At 51.9% G+C, this 13,392-nt stretch overlaps 1 protein-coding gene across 1 annotated transcript in view; it reads right to left on the reverse strand.

The window, feature by feature from the left end:
* Window positions 1-200: 200 nt before the first annotated feature.
* Window positions 201-13,392, reverse strand: part of XKR6 (XK related 6) — a 267,735-nt gene continuing 254,543 nt past the window's right edge. The window contains exon 3 of the mRNA XM_060155785.1: window positions 201-1,165. Within this exon, the coding sequence (XP_060011768.1) occupies window positions 201-1,165 (965 nt within the window). The remainder of the gene's footprint in view (window positions 1,166-13,392) is intronic.

The raw sequence follows: 13,392 nt of genomic DNA on the forward strand, positions 1-13,392 counted from the left end.
ACATACAGCGACTGGAAAGAAAGCTTATCTGAAGGGGTTGTGACTTATTTTCTTTTTGTTTTTTGTAGCATTGGTGGTGGTGGTGGTAGTGGTGGTGGTAGTTCTGTGTATTGAAGGAAGGGAGGAGTTATATTTCTTGCAAGCGGCGTTTACCGCAAACCAAACTTAAGGTCCCCTTCTCAACTTGGGTCAAGATGCTCTTAGAGTGAAGACTCATACTGTAGCAACTCGTAAAGGAGCGGTCCATCGCGATACCGAATGCCTACCGCGGCGGGGGTGACATACTGCAGAATGTTAATAGTCCTTCTCAATCTCCTGTCTACAAAATGAGCATCCCAAGCTGGGTATCTCTTTCTTGGCATGTCAATCTTAATGAGGGGCCCTTCTGGGAGGTAAGGACGCCCCAACGGGGTAGCGGGCCCCATGGGTCTCACTTGGAAAACGGGCAAGCAAGTGTCAGCCGTGAGATCCTCCTGTTGTTCCGTTACGGCTCTGGTAGGCGTGACCTGGGTCCCCCGGTACCCAGGGGTCTGAGGCGCCATGGGCTCAACATCGGGGGGCAAAGGGATGCCCCAGAGCAGCTCGGCACAACAGGAGCTGGCCAAGATCTTAACTCGCGGCCCCGTGGGATGCAGCACACCATAATATAAGAGCATCAGTGCAATCCCAGCCACAAAGCTAATAAAGACACAACACAGTGCTGGCACCGCAAAGGAGTCAGTGGTCTCCGGGTCTCTGTAAAAATACCAAAGGAACGTCAAGGCAGCATTCTCGGTCAAGACTATCGTATAATATGCAAACATTCGATATCGAGTCCGCCCTTCCTTGACGTTAAACCAGCAGAAAATGTACACGATCCCTACCACCATGTTGAAGAGGATCTCCTCCCACTTGGACATGCAGAAGTCTGTTCCGCCATGGATGATCCAGAAGGCCATGGCACACCAGTGAACCACCACGAAGATCCCGAAGTAGAGCTGGAAGATGGAAGCAAAGAGGGCAAAAGAGAGAACTCTGGATGAGATGGTGAAGAGGCGCCAGAAGAGGTGGATGAGGGCCCCTCTGTAGCTCATACTCTTCTTGTCGTCCCTGGAGTCCCGCAGCAGCTTGTGATAGGAGGCTAGCACCCAAGCCAGGGACATCAGGGAAGTCACAGAGGAGACACCTGCCGGAAAGACACAAACCCACACAGTCAAAACCGTGGACCTCAACCGCCGGGCACAGCAGGGCTGCCAGCCGAGGAGACGCCCACACACACCACGATCTAAAGGAGGAGGGAGAAAGAAGCACAAAATCAGGACCCGAACTTGGAGGCCACGGCTGCCCCCTAAGCTGACAGCTTGTGAAATCTAGCTTCAGTGTCAACGACCCGGTCCAGAACCTCTGGAGCCCCGCGGCTCAAGAGTGAAGCTGAGGTTGGCGTGCCCTGCCAAGGGGCTGGAGAGCCAGGGCCGCTGTGCTGGCTCATCACCTCTGCTGTGGGAGGGACCCCGCGTGTTCTACTGTAAGAGATCATAAGCTCACGGCGGGGTCGGCGTCCTTGTCACTACCAGGCTGTGCTCTCAGAGCAGCCAGCAGACGGGATCACCGATTGTGAAGACCGAGAGCTTGCTAACGCCCCAAGTTGCACAACTGCTCTACTTTGAGAAGGCTTTGGAGTCACCCTTCCCCTTCTCGCCAGCTCGCTCAAGCCCAAGGAGCCCTTAAGGGGATCTTCTTCTATCTGGCATTTCCCCATCCACTCCCTAAGGCCACCCTGATCAAGGACCCGGGGATAGCCTGTGTTCCTCTGACTGCTTTCGCATTCACTCTTGTCTCTCGTGGTCTCCCCACGTTCCTTGTTGCCTTCTCCAATCAGCCACTGCTCAAGGTTCCCTGAGGCCTTGACTGGTGAGGCCCTGTCCTTCTCTGCGTCTGTCCTGCAATGAGCAGTGTAACTTGGGCTTTGGGGATGCCTTTCCCCTCCCTAGCCCGGTGAGCTCTCCAAGGCCTCTGCACATCATTACCTACATGTCTCCTCAACGAGCAAGTGAATGTGTCCCAACGGACGGTAGAGCAATTTTATTTATGACACTGCCTATGTGATATTTGTAACTCAATCAATCTAAACACAATAAACAGTGGCTGGAGTCTCTCCAAATCCACCCATGAGCAGGCAATCATGAAGTCAGGCATCGTCATACCATCTCCTCTGGAGCAAGACCCCCTTGCCCCTCTGCTCCTTCAAGCACTATCTCCACTCAGTCCGTCTAGTGCCTCTTTTGTTTTTCTTCTCTCCCCAGATTTCAGAATTAAATGCAGCTAAATTCAGCTGGAGCCCTGAATACTACCCCATGGGCCACCATCTCCTAATCGAAGTCCCCACCTTCACCCCAGAGCACGATTCCCCTACGGCGTTCTTCCAGGCTGACATCAAAGTGACCTGGTCGTTTTCTCTCCTAAGGCCAAAGGTCAGACCCAGGAGCCTCATTCATCAAGAGACCCATGAAGCTGGCCCAGAGCTCCAGCCTTCTGTTGGTCTTTCCCCGGCCCCTCCTCACCTCTCCACTTGACCCTCAGTGAAGGATCAAAGTCCTCTGTCGCTCCCTCCCCCCCGCCCCATGCATTTGTCCTTCCCCACCCAGCCCACGCGGCACCTCCCTTCCGACATTTCAGGGAGATGCACCGGTTTGCAGCTTGCAGAGCATTAGAGTCTGATGCCAAAAACCAGTGTGCTGGCAGAGCACAGAAAAAGCCTGGAAGGTTAACTGTGACAATGAGTATGTGTTGCTTTTGCAAGAATCACAGCCAATGTGGAAAATAAACAGGGAAGAAACAATCCCAATTTCTCCATAGAAGCCAATCTTGAAAACACCTGATGATTTTCCTCTCACTTTTCTGGAAAGTTCTGAACACAATACTTATGTGTGTGCTGCTTTGCCCTTTGTACACACAGGGCATTTCCACCAGCCTCTGCTGAGGCCATGTGGTCTCTTGCGACCATGTCACAGTGGCTATGCTAACCTTTCAGAGCCCCCTGTGTTCGTGTTCTTTTGAGGCTGGGGCAGGGAGGGGAATGGGTTCCCTTGGGAGTCACGCGATTTAGGCTGTAGGTTTCTGGACGGCAGGGAACGTGCAGTCACCTTGATCGTCTGGGCCAGGCTTATTACCAACACTGGAGCATCCTCGGAAAGCTTCTTTGCGGCATTACCCCTCTCCTGGTGAACCCAGTTCTTGATGCTAAAAGTGATACATCTCAGAAATGCTACCGACCCTCAGTGATCAGGGGGATCTCTACAGCAGCTGAATGGAAATAAGGCTTGATTTTTCTGTTTCTTCTAATAAAGCAAAAGGTATTACTTCCCCTGTTTGCAGAAAAGCACAAGCTCATGAAGTAAGATGTTAGCTTTTGCCGAAGCGTGGTCTAATCCAGTCTAACTCTGAGTGTGCTCTTGAACAAACTTGGGGTGCAGAAGCAGGACAGCCCCTCTGCTGTCACCGTCCTGATTTCATTGTTTGGTGTGCTGTGATGGTAGCCCCATCCATGCCCAAAATGAGCAAAGAGGAATTCAAACGTCCACTGACCACATTGGTGAAGCGAAATTCAATCCTTCATCGTCAATCTATCTTCTGGGTCACCTACGCCACTTCCAGATCCATGCCTGTGGTTTCAGGGTATTGCAGAAATCACTCCCCTCTAAGCTGACGCACACACCGCCTCGGTCCACGGTCAGCGCTTCTGGAAGTTCTCTCTAGGATGTGGTATGAATGTTCCACAAACGTCATAAGACATCACTGCTAAATTACAAGGGGGGCTCGGGAGACAGTCACGTGGAGGCCCGAGAGCTGACACTTGGCCGGGGGCCTGTGGGCTGGCTGATGTCCAGCCCCCATCTTACCTCTCTGCCTCATCTGCTCCCGACATGGGGAAGTTGTAGATCGCCAAACGTTATATCCTCTGGAGCTTCACAGACCACCCACTTCAAACCCACACATCCAACAGGAAATAGAGGCTACCCCAGAGAAACTACACACCATGATTCACTGAGCATGTATCTTATTTAGAAGAACCCTGTGATGTAGGTACTTGTTATGGGCAATGTCCCCACCTCTCCCACCCCCAAATTCTTATGTTGAAGCCCTAACCCCCAGGACCTTACTATGTGACTGCATTTGGAGATAGGGCCTTTAAAGAGGCAATTAAGGTAACATGAGATCATTAGGGTGGCCCTAATCCACCCTAATGACTATTGTCCTTATGAGAAGAGATCATTTGGGCCCACAGAGATGCCTGGGATGTGCTCACAGAGGAAAGACCACGTGAGGACACAGCAAGAAGACGGCCGTTTGCAAGTCAAGGAGAGAAGCCTCAGGAGAAATCAACCCTGCCAACACGTGATCTTGGATTTCCAGCCTCCAGAGCTGTGAGACAATAAATTTCTGTTGTTTTAGCCACCTAGTCTGTGATATTGGATACAGTGTTCCAATTCCATTTTTTTGATGAACAAGATATTTTTCAAAAATCATACTTCTATCAAGAAGTAGAATTGGAATTGAAACTCAGACTCCATGGCCTTGAAAGTAGCCACTGTATTAAATGGACCCTCCAGATTTGGTCTCAGAAGGGACTGGGCCCTCTGGGTGTAAAGGATTTGAATCTTTTGCCAAGAGTGGATGGGAGGTGTAGTACCTGCAGGTATCTGAGAGAGGGCCCTGAGTATGGAGCTAAAAACCAAATCTGAATTCTCTTCCACTTTCCTCAGGAAAGTAACATTCAAGCCACAAAGAAAGAGATGACTCCAGCAGAATTAACTGAGATCACTTTCTCTCTGTTAAGTGATTAATCTTCAAAGGCCTGCAGCGTATATTACTACAGAGGGAGGAAGTGCAGGGTTTTCCTCCTGCAGTGGCTCACTTGGAAGATTTCTGTCTGGCCCGAGGTCAACCCAAAAGTCAATGCATTATCCTGGCCAAGACCCCAAGACCACAGCAACCGGCTGTGGAAGCAGCCTTGTGGCCCCCAGTGAAATTCTCAGACAGGCCTGGGCACATTTATGATTCCTCTCACTTACAGCTCCATCATTTTCTGCATTGCAAAGATCAGACTGGAAATTGTAAAACACTCCACGTTCGGCTGTGACGAGTTCTGGGCAGTGACCTTCACGGCTTTCTCTCTTTTCCTGCTGCAGACCAGGAAGGGGGGATTGCAGCTGGCCCACTGGGTGAACCAAGTTCAGCCCCACCATCTGGGAGGTCACTAAGCCAGAGCCTCGTGGGGGCCACCCCCTGAGAAAGGCTTGGGACAGGGGCCTTGGGGCTCTGATCACCAGACCCAGGGGTTAAGGTTTCCAGAAACAGGATGTCCACACCTTATGACCAACGGAGCAGAGCATGAGGGGCTGCAGCCTGCAGTTGGAGGCCCTTGACCAAGGAGGGCCAGTCCTCTGGGAAGTCACCGTCACCACCAATTTGGTGGTGTCCCTGCAATACCCAAGGGTCACTGTCAGTCGAACTGTTGCCAGTTGGGGAGCAAAGCAAAAAATGAGTGTGGATGTCCCACCACGTGAGAAGCAGACAGAGTGACAGGGTGTCTGGGGGAAGATCGGGACCCTAAAATCAGAGAGGGGTGGGGAGCAGATGAAGTGGAGGAACCAGGAGGAAAGGTGTGATGCCGTGGAAGGGACCAGGGCGGCAGGAGGGCCGTCATCAGGGTGAGGTAGGGAGGCTGCAGTCTGGCAAGAAGAAGCAGGGCCATGACCCGGATGGACCAGAGCAGAGCGGCACTGGGGGCCAGTGAATGGGAGCCAGAAAGGGGACTTGAGGAGAAACCAAATCGCGAGACAGTCTCGCCGGGGGAACGCTGCACGTGGGTTCAAGGAGTCTCTGAGAAGCCGCAGGAGCACCTGGATTGGCCCCAAGGCTGTTTGTGAGCCTGGGCGAGTGGGGTCCACTGCTGGACTTTGTTTCCCAGAGCGGGGGCGGTGAATGCCCGGCCCTGTCACCAGCTGCCCTGTTCTCCCTTCTGCCACAAAGAGCTCCCTTCTGGTCCCACCGCTAAATCACACACTGGAAAACACTCGAGGAGGAGGGACTGGATGGGGCGCTGAGCAGAGCAGAGCAGGCGCAGAAGAGTCAGCCGTGCAGACTCCTAGCTCCCAGCTCCCTCCTATCAGTGTGTCTCCGTGGGCAAGCGCCGCCAGCTTACAAAGAACAGCCCCCTGGACCCTGCACCCTCTGCCGTGAGATCCCACCTCTCCCGTCTCTTCTGCAACCTTCTCGAGGGTCACCTCCTTGCTCCCTTAACTCTCCCACCTCCCTTCACTCCTGACCCCCGAGTCACAACCGAGAGCTCTCGGTGAGGTTGACGACCAATTCCTAAGGGTGGCATTCAGAGGACTGGGTCCATGCATCTCCCCCTGACTCTGCCATCTGTCATTTGGATTTACTCTGTCTTTCACACTTGACCATTAGCTAGTCCCCAGTTATGGCATCCTTTCCCTGCTGGGCTGTTATCCTCGTTTTACAGGTGAGGAGACTGAATCTGAATTTAAGAGATGTGGATGTGGCCGCACTCCCATTGTGACTCACCTGATTTATATGGCTTTGTACCCCCATGGGCGGGTCCCCCAGAGATTCCCCAAACCAAGAAACAGGCTCAAGTTGCTATTTGTCTATCCACACGTCAAGGTCAACATCTGCCTCTCTCAGCCCTCACCTCCTCCCTCCTTTTACCACTGAAGCTAAGGTTTGGGGGAACTCCACCACCTGCTTGTCTAATTTCCACTGTCTATTTTCTCCAGACTGAGCTCCTATTAGACGGGCAATTCTTCTCTTTCCACCCATCAAACTTCACCCATCTTCCTACATTTTAAAAAAGCCCAGTCTGTGCTTAGAAATGCTCTCAGAAAAAAGATAAGGCAGCTGTGAGCACAGCTCTCTAAGCATCACTGCCTGTCTCCTGTACTAACCTCCACCCAGGAGACACAGCAAGGGAGTGATGATACAAAGGTACTTTCCTACCCGGGCCACCAGGGAAAGGAAACCAGCCTCAAGGATGCCATCTGTGAACCAGGCTCAGAGACGTCAAGTAACTTGGCCAAGGTTACACAGGAGTAAGCAAGAGTGCGACCACCGACCCCTGGGATTATCTCACTCCTCACTCACTGTCTGTGTGCTGGGGCCAGTCATCCTGGCTTCCGAGATCCAGTTGTCAAATTGGCAGGAATTTTGTGGGCTGGCTGATGTCATGTGAGAGGCCTGAAATAGGTGTGGTGGGAATATTTACACCACAGAAATTGGCAAATGCTACAAATTAGGGTTCCTTCCAACCCTGCTAAGAACTGGTTGTTAAGCGTTTACCAGCACACCCCTTACACTTGCTGAACATTGTTGCCGATTAGAGGAGCCTCATAATGTTCTCCTCCACATTCCTACTCCACACTTCTATGCAAATGAGACGCACTGCCTGGCGATCAGTCAGAATTATATTCTGTGAGTCTGATGTGGCAGCAACAAAGAAATCAATCTCTTTTTTCAACTTACACTGAAAATACATCCACAGTAAATAATTTAAGGTCTAACAGTTTTCTTTGAGCTGTAGACTTTTGCAAGCACTGACATATTCATTTTAGTCCCATTTGGAGAGAGTGTGATCCCCACGTGAGGTTACCACATGGGGTCACCTTAAGACACTCCTGACATTTCCAGACTGACCTTTAGGAAGGGTCATAATAAAAGATGGCATCCATCCCTGTGGATGTAACCCTCAGGACAGACACACCGGTGGCTGAGGCAACCTGAAAAAGCCCAAGGCCAGTCAGGGTGGCGTGGTGTAAACATAGGAAGGAAGGGAGGATTGGAATAATTCAGGAGAGCTGACATCTGAGAAATTATACCTTCACATGCTCCTTAGCGTCAGGGAGATGGTCCAAGGGGGACAGAATTCAAATCCGGCCACCACAGCAGGAGTCTCCGTTACAGAGCATGTCTTACCATGGTTTCTGTGACAAATCTCTTCATTGACTCTGAATTCAGGCTCATTATGTCACCTGCTAATCTCTAATAAGTTTCCATAACAATAATACCCCCTCTACTGAACAGCTACCTTGGCCCAGACTCTATGCCGTGACACCCATTAACCGGATCATTCTTCCCTATAAATGTATCTGAGGCTGATTTTAAGATGCAGAAATGAAGGCTCACAGTCTAAGCCGCTTTTCCAGATCCAGTAGTTAAGAAATCACAGAACCGGGATTTGAACACAGGCTACCTAACTCCAAAACTCAGATTCTCTTCTGAATCACTGGAAGGGCATGTCTTCCATCCCCATTCATAAGTGAAGGAATTAGCATTCAGGTTTATACATCAATTTCTTATCAATTTGGTAATCGAGCCCCTCTGATCATCTCTGTGAGCACCGGTGGCCAATCTGTAGGCCTGCAAAGCCAAGGACCCACCCTGGAGGCCCCTCCCTGAGCCTGCCAGTAAGTGCAGAGGTGGTGACACCTCTTTTTCATCTCTCTTGCCCAGATTGTTGGGAGGACCTCCTAGTGGGTTTCCCTGCATCCGCCCTCGTCCCGACAGGCCACTCGCAATTCCACCAAAGTGACTAAGCTGAGGTACGTCTCTCCTCGTGGCCTCCCAGGCATGGCGGCCTGTCACCGGTGCCTGACTTTCAACCTTTTCCCAGGGAGGCTATGCCTTCCCGCCCTGCTGAACTCAGCTGTGCCCGTGACCTGTCCCAGCCACTGGCACATGAGCAGAAGCATGTGTGTGTCACATCCAGGAGGAAGGGCATGCTCCCTCACCCCCGCCGCAGTGACCTGTGATAGACGCGCAACAGCAAGAAATGAACCGAAGTTGTTTCAAGCCAGGGCAATGGTTCTGGCCTCTAAACCCGGCACAGCCAGCCTCTCCTGCTGACACACCGCTTCGCTCAGGGTTAATGCCGTGGTCCTTATACGGCCTGTAGGGCCCCTCGCGACACTGCCTGGAGTTACAAGTGTATACCATGGAGTCCCCACCCACGCCCTTCACCACCTGCCTTCTCCGATGGCCTCAAACCTAAGTCCCTCTCAGGGCACCAGACCTTCATCCTGGGCCCTACATGAGACGGCCCCTTCCTGCTCCAGGGTCGCCTCACGCCAGCCCCTCGCTCCCCCTCTGTCCCACGTGGTCCAGGCACAGTCCCGCCTCAGGGCATGTGCGCTGGCTCTGTCCTCCACCTTGGGGGCCCTTCCCCATGTCCCCAAGTGTCACCTCACTAAGGCCTTTACCAGAGCTCGGCCTCTCAGCCAGGCCATCGCTGGCCGGCACACTGAAAACTGCAACCCCCCAATGCCTCCCCCACCTTCCAGGCTTCATTTCCCACCTTAGCATCTCCCACCACCTCCATACACTTTCTCTCTTACTCATTCCCCTTTTCCTTAAGTTCGTAGGTACCGTGATGCATGTGAGCCCCCAAGGGCAGTGCAGCAATTGGTCAGGTCCTTCTGAAACTATGTGCAAAACCGTGGGGGTATTTTTCTCACGAGACCGTCCACAGCTGTCCTCTGATTCTCAAAGGGGCCCATAGGGAAAGGGGTCTGTGACCCACCAGCCATCTCCCCTCACGCCATTTTCCCCCGGGGAAAGGGGAATTCCCCGCGAGCCTTCATTTATGCCTGTGTCCTTTAGAAGAAAACCTTGAGGGTAGAAGACGGAGATGAAGAGGAATAACATTCAGTGAATGTTCCCAATGCATCAGGCATTATGCCAGATACTTCGCCTAAGTTACTTCGTTTCATCCTGACAATAATCCCCTGAAGTGTCTACTGGTGTCCCATTTTATAGGAGAGGAGACCAAGGCGCAGAGAGGTAAAAGGATCTGTCTAGTTTCTGCACGAAGCATGTCCTTTTATTCTGATGGTTTGCCTTGTGGGGTCTTGTGGATCCTGGAGGGACCGCCCCTCCCAGGTTTAGCAAATTCCTCAAAATAGCAAACCACAAGTGCTTTTCATATGCAAACCAACCAGTCCGGAACGCACACCTCCTCTATTGGGCTCTGACACTCTGGGCCACTATCCCCCTGCCCTAATCACCCCAGGGCCAGGTACCAGACAACTAGGGACAGCGCTGTGCCCCAGAGCCTCCTGAAATTATTCAGACTAGCCTATGCTAAGCCTGCTTCCCCTGCCTCACTCATTCCTTCCCTGGGAAACCACAATAAAGGCTCTTGCCCACATTTTCCCCTCACTCCCTCTGCCTGCTGATGGACACTGGTGCTTCCCCAGGTGGCCCCCCACCCCATGGTGTGGCATGCCCTCTCCCCTTGGGATCTCTGAGTAACAAGCGATCTTTTCAATGGCAGTTGTCTCCTGATCTGTTGCCCTTGAGACGCCTAAATAACAACAAAACCTGTCTTTTAAACAGTTACAACATTAGCAAACTGTTGGAGAGGGAGCTTCAAACCCAGTATCTCCAGCTCCAAAGTCCCCCATGGCCTGGGGTTACAAGGCTAAAAAGCCTCCAGGAATTCCCTTGTCCCATGGGCTCAAATCCAAGCCCCCACTCATGGTGCCCAAGACCGCTGTGTCTGGGCCCTGCTCCCAGGCCCGTGGTCAGGACCTGGTGGTATTGACGCACTCACAGAGGCAGGAGAGCACCGTGGTTCTGAGTGTGCGCTCTGGAACCAGGCTAGATTCTGCCACCCTGCTGTCAAGTGTCACCTTCCCCGCTGTATCAGTGTCCTATGGCTGCTGTAACGAATTATCGCCAACTTAGTGGCTTGAAACAGCACAGATTTATTAGCTGACAGTTCGGAAGTCAGAGTCTGAAATGGGGTTCATTGGTCCCAATCCGAGGTGTCAGAGGTTTGGGCTCACTCTGTAGAGGCTCCAGGAGAAAATCTGCTTCCCTGCCTTTTGCAGCACCCACAGCTGCATTCCCTGCATCCCCTGGCTCACAGCCCCTCCCCTCCTCTTCAAAGCCAGCAGCATAGCATCTTCAACTCTTCCATTTGTCACATCGCCTCCTGTCCCTCTGATCCTCTGTCTCCTTCTTATAAGGACCCCTCTGATTATATCAGATACAACTGGATAACCCAGAATAAGCTCCCATCTCAAAATCCTTAAGTCAATCACACCTGCATAGTCCCTTTTGCATAAAGTGCCACGTATAGGCTCAGGGGATTAGGAAGTGGACATCCTGAGGGGCCATGTTCAGCTGACACCACCCATAGTCACCCATTTAATAGCAGGGCAAAGGTCCTCAATGGGAATGTTACGTTCCCCCATCGCCCCCCACCCCCAGGACATCTGGCAGACTTTCTTGGTTGTCACAGCTCGGGGTGAGGGCGCTGTGGGCATCTAGTGGGTAGGAACTAGGGATATTGCTAAATATTCTGCAGAGCACAGGACAGCTCCCCAATACACAAGCAAAGAATGATTTGGCCCCAGATATACTAGTGCTGAGAATGAGAAACCCTGTGACGGGGTTCCTATTCCTATTTCCTCAATGTTCTCAAGTTACAAACAAACTGTGAACCTGCATGTGTCAAGCAGCTGGAGATTCAGGCTTTCTAGAGTTCCTCCTGAGAACTGCTCAATATCCTGAAAGAGGCCCCTGGGGCGCAGACCAGTGACCTTGGGAGAGGTCATGAGAACAGCATCTCTGCGGTCTGATACCTAGACAAGGAGTCTCTTCTGAGCGGCTGACCACGAGTTGACGGTCACTCTGGGAACATGGGGGAAGGCAACAGCCCCCCTCTCAAGGAGCTTCAAGGTCAAACACTGGTATTTAAAGGACCGGGCAGGAGGAAAGCTAAATCCAGCCCTCTGATTCGGTTGCCTCTTCTTTCTAAGATGCTGTCAGAGCTATTGAAATACCATCTTCACAGCCAAGTAGGTAAAGGCAAACTTTAGAGAGTCTAGAACAAATGTCAGCCACTCAGCTGGTCTGGGACAAGCCTCGCAGACGCCTGGATCCTGGTGGGCCTGAAGCACACTGTGAAGAAATCCGTCTGCTATCCCTGGAAAGTTCCAGCAAATCCACCCTCACTGAGGAGCAAACAGCCAACCAGTCTCAATGCCCTGATGCTCCCAGACGGACTGCATTTTAACAGAGGCCGTGCGATGCCCTGGAAAGCATGGGCTTTGGTACAAGCAGACTGGGCCTTAGTTTATTGTTCGTGACCCATGCGTAAAAACATGGATTTGGAATATTCAATGTATATTTGATATATGTACATCTTTGATGTACTCACATACTATACTATATATTTATGTATCTATATATAGTGTATATATAGAGAGACAGAGACAGAGACAGAGAATGTGTATAGTACAATGTACATAAGTGGTGAATATATAGGGTGTACATATACAGTATCCTATGGCAATAAAGGTGCGCCTACATGTCCTATTCCCCCGTACACACGTATATAGACTCAATTATATTTGAAATGGTATTATTCATGTGTTACTCGTTATTGCCTGTCTCCACTAAGATGTAGGCCCCCGAAGGGCAGAGACCCGCCTGCCTGGCTCACCTCTGTTCCCCCAGAGGCTAGCACAGGGCCAGGCGTGCTCAGTGCAGATGTGTTTCAGGGAGCCTGTGTGATGTATTATCGTTGACCGTCAGACTTACCTATAACATTTTTTGTGTGTGTGGTACGTGGGCCTCTCACTGTTGCAGCCTCTCCTGTTGTGGAGCACAGGCTCCGGACGCTCAGGCTCAGCGGCCATGGCTCACGGGCCCAGCCGCTTCGCGGCATGTGGGATCTTCCCAGACCGGGGCACAAACCCGCATCTCCTGCATCGGCAGGCGGACTCTCAGCCACTGCGCCGCCAGGGAAGCCCATACCTATACTATTTTGACAAAGGCCTAACCTAACTGATTTTCTCATGCAATCATGCCCTCCCAAGAGAGAAGCAGGCCTGCAGCTGGGGGCAAGAGCATCTCCAGCTCAATCTCCCCTTGCAGGGCCCTGGGATTCCAGGTTTGTAAGTGGGGGGAGATGAGGGTCCTGCTGGGATTCTAAGCTACAATGATGTAATTTAATCTAAACCCCAAAGTCATTCCCTCACCCGAGACACAAAGTAACCGCATGTGTAACTCTTACCCCTAGTCCCCAGGTGGCTTCCCCTCTAATCTCACAGGGTCCCCACCCATCCCCTCTGAGTAGATTACAGCAGGTACGATTATTCCCAACTTAAAAAGGAGAAACCGAGGCTCAGAGAGGTTAAGTGATGTGTCAGAGATCCCAGCCAAATTAACGGGCAAGGGGGGGTGGCTAGAAGCCGGCGCCCACAGCTGGAGTTCCCACCTTTTCTCCTGTCACATCCCCCCTCCTCCCCCGCGAACTGCTCCTCCAGCCAACCGGCTCTGCGTCTCCCTGACAGGTCACCGCACGATCTGACCACCGCAAGAGAAATC

Source organism: Lagenorhynchus albirostris, chromosome 7 (genome assembly GCF_949774975.1).
Source record: "Lagenorhynchus albirostris chromosome 7, mLagAlb1.1, whole genome shotgun sequence".
NCBI lineage: Eukaryota > Metazoa > Chordata > Mammalia > Artiodactyla > Delphinidae > Lagenorhynchus > Lagenorhynchus albirostris.